Raw genomic sequence first — 8,632 nt, forward strand, 5'->3', positions numbered from 1 at the left:
AGCCTGTTCCCTCCTCCCCCTGCCTTTTTTTCTAGCCTCAAATGCCTATTAAAAATTTTCCAAGGTCTTTATTAACTTAAAGGCTTTGGAGCATTGCTGGGGTAAATGATAAACATTAAATATTTTTTAAAAACTGAAACATTACTTGCTAGACACGTTTTAATTTTCCTGCTCTTAGTTTATATTACAGAAGGTCTCTTGTACATTATTGAAGGTAGATTTTCTTGAAAGTAAAAGTGCATTTAAAGTATGTTCATAAATGTTAATCTAAGAAATGTGGCTGTTTACTTTTTGGTAATCATTGAAAAATTAAGGTTTCTGAGAGTGAAGAATTCTAATACATTTTAAATAAAGAAGAGAAAAGGTCTGTATAAGTTGCTTATACTATGAAAGAAAGAAATTAAAGTAGAAATACTTAATGGAAGGTCTAAGGCATGGTTATGCATTTTTGAAGGACACAGAAAGAAAATTTGAAGGCTAATTTGAAAGTGTGAAATTTGTGAAGGTTGTGTATGTAATAAAAAAAAAGAACTGCTAAAAGGAAATTGATTAAACGATACAGGCCAGCAAGCCAGGATGAGCAGAACAGAAACTGCGATATTACAACAACAGTTTGCAACCACCTAGACAACTTTGTCTTCCCTAAAGCAAGGACACTTAAGAGTCAATGATTTGTATTTTGCCTCTCTAAGCAGAGGGTAAATAGCTTATGCCAAAGTACTCAGGGAGACTGTTGGGAGAAATCCAATTAGTGTCATTTGCTGTCCACACCCAAGAACAAATGAAGTTAGAAAATAAGCCTTATTTTGGCCAGTTCTTTTCTAGTAAAATAATTACGTTATATTAATCAGGTATTTAATAAAATAGACCATCTTTTAATCATAGGAACTGAAGTTTGCTAGCCTGTTCCTGTCTAATACACTTCAATATTTAATCTTTTGGTAAAATCAAGTTTGACAATCCTTCAAGGGTTTGAATGAAAACACACACACCACTTTCTCTTGATCTAGAATTGACTTTAGATCATCCCAATAGGCCCTGAGATGCCTCAAATGTTTGTTTTCTCTCTCATAAAGGAAAATTTTACACTGAAAATACATAGGAACCTTTGTCAAATACAGTTATAACTAATGGTTATTAGTTGTAATATTATAGAATGTTGGGTTTTACAGAAAGGACAACATACCATGTCATCTGCATTATAATGAAATCCATAAACAAGTCATTTTAAATTTATTGTCATTTGGAGAGAGTTACTGTTTTGTTATAATGCATTTGGAAAATATTACATCTTTTGAAGAGTCAATGGAAAGGACTGGCAAGGAAAATCAGTTCTTAAAGCAGGTCAGTGTATTTTTCTCTCTATATATCCCTCTGATATTTGGCAATACTTAATGAATAAATCATGGCAATGCATTTCTTTGCATAAATTCAATAAGACAGGTTTCCAATGGTAGTTTTATTGATAGAAAACTTTGGAATGTCCTGTTTTAAAGAGCACTGTCTGAACTCTGAAGACTTGAAGCCAGTAAGAGTGCCATGGAGAAAGCCTGTATCCTGCTTGGTAGCTTTGAAAATGATGGCACCGGAGTGTCTGACCCATACTCTGACATTGCTGGCAGTTGGTCAGAGTGGAAGGTGAGTAACGAGGGTGCCTCTGTGTCCCTGCAGAACCCCCACGCACTGTAGGCCGCGATGAGTAGGAGGCTTCCTGAGATGGGTCTTGAATCCTAGGGCATGGGCCCGGGTAGAGCCACTGCAGGTGAGGAATCCACCTAACTCAGCAGATGCTGCAGTCAGGCCTGATGGCTGATGGATGGCTTGTCTTCCCTGCCCTATGGGCACATTGAGATTCAATCATGAAATTCAGGCAAAGTTGGTCAGTTACAATTCTTGTTGTGTTTATGCAAACAATCAGGCCAAATTGAAGCAAAAGATGAATTGGTCTTAATTTGGCTCTTTAATAAACATAAGGGTGATTTTAAGGAGAAAAATCCTATTTCAATAGAAGTGATTAAAACTGAAACGTTTTCTTTCCCTTCCACCAGACCATTTGTTGTAACTCTTGCTGTTTTAATTGCTAAATTTTTGGACAAAGGGGCCATCAAGAATGATACTAAATTTTATAATGCAGTTTGTCTCCGACAGGACACAAGCCCACCTCCTTCTATGCACAGGCCTCATTGTTCCTCTGACAGAGATCAAGGATCTCTTGGCTCTGAAAGAAATCTGTCTCTCCTCATCATGGAAGTAGTCACAGGAACACACCGACGCCCATTTTCCCTGAAAGGATTCAGAGCTTCTCACCACTCCAACTGCTCTGAAGTTGGAAATGAAGAAACCTGTGCAGACTCCCTCTCCTTCCTCTAATAAAGCCAACAGGTTTTAGAGCAGCTAATAGAGAGTATCAGTAAGCCCTGAAGCCTCGGATTTTAATCCAGACCAGGTCTCTGGACTGCCATCACAATCCCTTGCATGGTGTAGATGAAAAAGGACTCAACTTTCTGAACACCTTACTCCCTAGCTTTGAGGCTTCTATTGAATCCCCAAGGTTGTAAATCAGCTTGAGGATCAAGGGTAGGGGGAATGATGAGGAAAAGAAGACATTTTGGGGGGCCTAGCAACCTGAGTCTGTGCCAGTAACCTAATGTACATTCTTGATGGCCCCTTTGTCCACAATCTGTCTAGCAGAGCATTTTACCTAAACAGTCACTTTTTCAGAGGCCATAAACCATGAAGAACCCCTGGAGGGGGTTATCAACACTGGTGCTAGGCCAGGCCTTTTATGTGGTCTCACAGCCCCTATCCCAACACATGGGGCTTTTTGCAAAGCTCCAGAAAGGTCCGGAAGTCCCATCCATATTTGGGAGACAAAGAAACCAAAGGGGTATAAATGAAGAGCTTCTTCTATATTGGTTTGCTCAAGATTTGAAGAGAAACAGTCTGCCCTGAGTCACTGTACTAGTACATGTAGAACACCTGAAAATAAATGGCTTTTTCCTGTATCTCCTGTGTATTTCTTGGTCAGCTGTTAAATTCTGTAACAGGATAACTGTGGTACAGAATCTACACCATGGAATACTATGCAGGCACAAAAAAGAAAGAACTCTTACCATTAGCGACAGCGTGCATACATCTGATCAGGGTTTAATTTCCAAAATGTATACGAAGTACGATTTTTGGACTGGAACACACAATACTCCACTAGGCAGGATGGTTCCCGGGTTCTTTGTCCCTCAGAGTAGAAGAATTAATTCAGGGACGGTAGGTGGGATAGCAAAGGTGGAAATTTATTAAAGAACAAGTACTGACTCCCACCTGGGGAGGGGGAACGAGTCTCACTGAGTCCCCTTTCCATGGTTTATAAAGGCTGCGGTTCTTTGTGTGTTGATATCCCCTCTGATTGATCACTATTCCCTTAGACTAGTAACTATGGTAACTCCTGAGCTCAAAGTTCCGACGTCACATGGGACGCGTGAGGTTCTCCCTCCCTCTTCCCCATTGTTTTCCTATTCCCTTTGGACTTTCTTCTCCTTCTGGATGATGGCCTTCCTCCCCTTCATTTTGTAAATATAGACCTTGCTGTTCCCAGCTCCCTCATTCTATGGAAATGTACCTTGTACTGCTCTGCAACCCTGTGCTTCTTCCATGGTCTCCTTAAATTCTAAAATTCTTAAAGATCCTAGAAGTGTCTTTTTTTACACCTAAAAATTCCTGTATCATATAGGGAACTCATACAACTTAACAAAAGGAAGACAACAACACAATTGAAAAATGGGCAAAGGGCCTCATAGGTAAGGCTCCAAAGTGGACACACAGATGGCCAAGACATGCTCTCCTGAGCGTTGTCATGCTAATGTCAAAGGTGTGCTAACCCAGATGCACAGGAACAATGGACAGGGTGCTTAAGGCAAAGATGAGCCTTTTAGTAAAGAAGTCATAGGCCTGGGGCGTGCCCACCCCCAGGACTGCCCAGGTAGGATGTGTGATCAGAGCCTCCTGTGACAAAACTATTTTAGATGGAGCAGGAAATAGTTTCTTTGCTCAACTCTTCACCTGCTCCTGGTCAGGGCCTCTGATGGTATTGAGCGCCCTTTGATCGTCATAAATGCAGCCCAGTCCTGCTGTCTCTGCAGGGAGGTTTGTGTCTGGGCTCACACTGACTTCCCCTCACTGTGTCTCTTTCACAGTAATACAGGGAAGTTTCCTTGGCTCTCAGGCTGCTGAGCTCCATGCAGGCTGTGCTTGTGGACGTGTCTTCGGTTATGGAGACTCTGCCTTGGAACTTCTGTGTGTAGTTTGTGATTCCAAGTAAAGGGAAAACTATCCCCATCCTTTTAAGCCCCTGTCCTGGGGCCTGTTCCACCCAGTGCATGTAGTAGCTGGTGAAGGTGTATCCAGAAGCCTTGCAGGAGACCTTCATGGAGGCCCCAGGCTTCCTCACCTCAGCCCCAGACTGCACCAGCTGCACCTGGGAGTGGACACCTGTGGGGAGGAGACAGGAGTGAGTGGAATCCCCCTGGACTATCCCTGTACCCTCCTTAACCCAGGACAGGAGCCCCTTACCTGTCACCATGGCCACCAGGAGGAGGGTTCTCCAGTTCCAGTCCATGCTGAGGGCTGTGCTGTGAGCACTTCTGTAGGGGAGGGTGTGGCTGTGGGTGTTGCCCTCAGGGCACATACTTACCCGTATTTAACCTGATCTCCCTCCTCTCTTTTGCATATTCATGAGGCAGCATATTTCATAGCTGAGGTCTTGAAACCAACTGAGAGAAATTGGATTACACAGGGACCATGTTCAGTGGGAGTCTGAGGGTCCAAGTCCTAATTCTTTTTTCTTTAAATTATACCTTCATTGTTGAAGCTATTACACATGTCCCCTTATCCCCCATCGACACCTTCTAGCCCAGGTGCCCAGGTCTTCACCATCCTATTGTCTGTGTCCCTGGATGATGCACATACGCATACGAGTTTGTTGGTTGACCTCTTCCCACCCTTCCACCCGACCTCGATTTCCCTCTGAGATTCCCCAATCTGCTCCATGCGTTCAGGTCCCTGGATCCATTCTCTTCATCAGTTCATTCTGTTAATTAGATTCCACATTTGAGTGAGATCATGTGATAATTGCCTTTCCCTGTTTGGCTCATTACACTTATCATGATACTCTCCAGGTCCCTCTTTACTATCCCAAAGGGTAAGAGATCCTTCTCTTTTACTGCTGCATAGTATTTCCTGGTATAAATGTACCACAGCTTTTTTTTATCCACTCAGCTCCTCAAGGGCATTTGTTCTCTTTCCATATCTTAGCTATTGCAAATTGTGTTTCTATGACCATACTTGTTAATACATCTTTTTCTAATTGGTGTTTGGGGTCCCTCCGCATATTCCTAAAAGTGGGATCACTGGCTCAATTGGCAGTTCCATCTTTATTTTTTTGTGGAAACTCCATACTGCGTTCCATCATGGCTGCAGCAGTTGGTATTCTCTCCAGAAGAGTATGAGGGTCCACTTTTCTCCACATCCTCGTCAGCACTTGTCATTGTTGATTTGTTGATGGTAGCCATTCTGACAGGTGTGAGCTTCCTGTGCATACTCTTCCTTTATGCAAGCACATGGCCTATTGCAGAGACACCAAATAGTTACACCAGCAATAGTCATGGCTCTACTTGGAGAGAAGACACGAAATAAAAGCAGTGATCATGTATGTGCATAGCATGGAATCATTCAAATGTTGAAATGATGGTAGAAGGATATTGAACACTTTTCTCAGTCTAGTGTCATCAGTGATGTTGGTGTTCAGAGGGAGGCGAGTGAAGAGAATTCAACAATAGAATTTTATACATCAGTATATTCTTTATTGGCACCTGTTTTGCATGATTTTGCAAAGAACTCCCTAGATAATTGTGAGCATCCACTGTCCATGTTGATTGGCTACAGCAGCCACAGGGACTGGAGCAGATTCTGGTACCACAGGGGAGCACTGCTGGGAAACATATATCTGGATGTACTGTGGAACTGGGGGAGAAGAGGAAGCTGGACTTGATTTGAGTCACATGACAGAAATGTGCCTAATGGTCATGGACAGAGAGTTACTGGACATGTGGGTTTAAAACCTACTACAGTGAAGGCACAGAAGGAAGTGCGGGGCATGATAGAGACAGCTCGTGTCATCATAGGAAATACCTGAATAATGATAAGCAGGAGTTGATTGAAGTAGAACATTAAAGATCATGCAGGCAGGGATCAAGAGAAATAAGGAACCTCTCACTCCAAACTGTTGGGAAGGGGACCCCTTTTTCCTACATGCACATTCTCAGTGTCTCTGTTCTAGAAGATGACACCTTCCCAGGTGCAGGGAATTAGGACTTGGACGCATTTGGGGTCATTATTCACATGGTCTCTCCTTGAATCACCTGAGCCACAAAACTTTTTTTGGTCCCATTTATGAACTCTCTGAACACTTGGAAGGAGGAGTGGATACCCCTCATTGGAGGAGCCATGGTGATGGTGTGTCTGTATGTGGAGCCGTCATTTCAGTGGACCAGTGTCCTTGTCTCTGTCCACCATCAGCATCATTTGCTTACTTATAATTATTTTTCTCATTTTCTTTACATGTAGTTTTTGTACAGACATAAGGGCCTTTTTCTGAATTTTTGCTCAATTTGTATAGTTGTTAAATAAAATACAACTATATTTGCTTTTTCATTTGCATTCTAACAACTGAGAACTCATTGCTGCCTCTTCTCCATCTGCCCCACATACCGGAAATTGGATAAGAAATCATAGTTTTCTCTTTAAAAGATATTGGAAGATTGAAACCACACAAGTCCCTGGAAGCAGAATTCCTCCCCCTACCACACCACCTCACCAAAATAAAAGCCCTGCGTCCTCTCATTTCCACTCCCCATCCAAGCAGGTCTGAGTTGCTCAGTGATCTTTCCTGTGCTTCTCAGGGATTTCAATCAGGAGCATAATAACCATCCCATTTACCCTTAGTGTGTGTGTTTGTTATCAGCCTGCACATCTGCACCAAGCTGTGGTGGGTCCCTCTGACTCTGCCTAGTATCACCTACTCTCGGTCCTGTGAGCATGATGCCAAGACAATAACTGTCACCACCTGAGGTCCTTCTTCACTAGCTTTGGGGTCACATACTTGTGGTGCACGCTGCCCAGAATTTAGGTTAGCTGCACTGTTGAGTCAGCAGAGACACTTATTGGATTTACATGACATGGGCCAGAAGATTTGGTGGTTAATCGTCATTTTAGCACAAGTATGTCTGAATCACACTCTCTGGAGATTATCCATGTGAGAGAGTTCTCTCTCTTTACAGCAGGCTTTCTAGCTCAGAGACTCAGAGGTAAATGCAGAATCAGGATCCAGATGTTTGCCGAGGGAAACTGTTACATGGAGAGGAAACCACACAGGCCACCAGTCCAAACCTCCACCTGCACCTGCTCCAATCCAGGGATAGCATCTGAGCTGGGGCCCTGTGTTTGCAGGTTCTGAGCACCCCCTGGTGTCCTGGACACTCCCTGCAGCCCAGCCCTGCTGCCTCCCTCAGAGAGGTTTGTGTCTGGGCTCACACTGACTTCCCCTCACTGTGTATATTGCACAGTAATGCACGGCCATGTCCTCAGTTCTCAGGCTGTTCATTTACAGATAGAACGTGTTCTTGGCGTTGTCTCTGGACATGGTGAAGCGGCCCTTCACATAGGCGGCGTAGTATGTGCTACCACCACCACTATTAATGTATGTGACCCACTCCAGCCCCTTCCCTGGCGCCTCTCGGACCCAGTTCATTTCATAGCTACTAAAGGTGAATCCAGAGGCTGCACAGGAGAATCTCAGATACCCCCCAGGCTTCACCAAGCCTCCACCAGACTCCACCAGCTGCACCTCACACTGGACACCTGTAAACACAGAGACACAAGGTGGACTGAGAATCACATGGAAGCACCAACAGGCACAGGCACAGGTCTCAGCGCTCCCCTCTCCTGAGAACGACCTTGAGAAATGATCAGGAGGAAAACACAGCTTGGCACCAAGTCCATGGTGGAGCTGCTGGGGTCCTGTCTCAGGCGCTTGGGTTCTGAGTGTCTCCCCAACATGCTGGGCAAGGGCCCCCTTTTATGAGCAGGAGGAGAGCACCATTTGCATAGAGTCTGCATATAAGTGCAGTTGGGACCCTGGGCCGCATGCCTGACCTTGTCATCCTAGGGGAGATCCTAGATGGAAAAGGACTCAAGGATCCTGGCCCAAGGGCTCCTGTCCTGACCTTCCTTCCCTCCTTTTCTGAGACCCGTCACCCTGACCCCATTCTTTTGGGGGCAGCCTCCAGGATTGAGAGTCCTCCTTCTTTGGGGTTTTGATGAGGACCCAGGGGTGCTCCCCCAGAGGCATATGGATGATGCTTCCTCTCTCTCTCCTTCACCTGCTGTTGGCCATGCTGCCTTTCTGGGGTTTAGGAATAAGAATGCGAATTGAATGATGCTTTTATTTTGAAGCTGAAAGATTCCCCTTGTTATTTTCCTCAATCAGATCCTCCACAAAACTTTTACCTCTACAGGTGAGGAGGCAGGAGAGGCCAAGCTGGACGCGAGGCCACAGCCTCCGTCTCTAATCTGCTGCCAC

The 8,632-nt window shown here is 44.4% G+C and overlaps 2 gene segments (V, D, J or C); both read right to left on the reverse strand.

Annotated features, from left to right (window-relative positions):
* Nucleotides 1-3,870: 3,870 nt before the first annotated feature.
* LOC107182680 lies at nt 3,871-4,659 on the reverse strand. The segment is given in 3 exon segments: nt 3,871-3,968; nt 4,165-4,485; nt 4,567-4,659. Coding segments are annotated over 3 exon segments (465 nt in total).
* Nucleotides 4,660-7,614: 2,955 nt separating this feature from the next.
* Nucleotides 7,615-8,087, reverse strand: LOC107182683. The segment is given in 2 exon segments: nt 7,615-7,911; nt 8,007-8,087. Coding segments are annotated over 2 exon segments (303 nt in total).
* Nucleotides 8,088-8,632: the final 545 nt, after the last annotated feature.

This window comes from Myotis davidii, unplaced genomic scaffold (genome assembly GCF_000327345.1).
Source record: "Myotis davidii unplaced genomic scaffold, ASM32734v1 scaffold1971, whole genome shotgun sequence".
NCBI classification, from domain to species: domain Eukaryota; kingdom Metazoa; phylum Chordata; class Mammalia; order Chiroptera; family Vespertilionidae; genus Myotis; species Myotis davidii.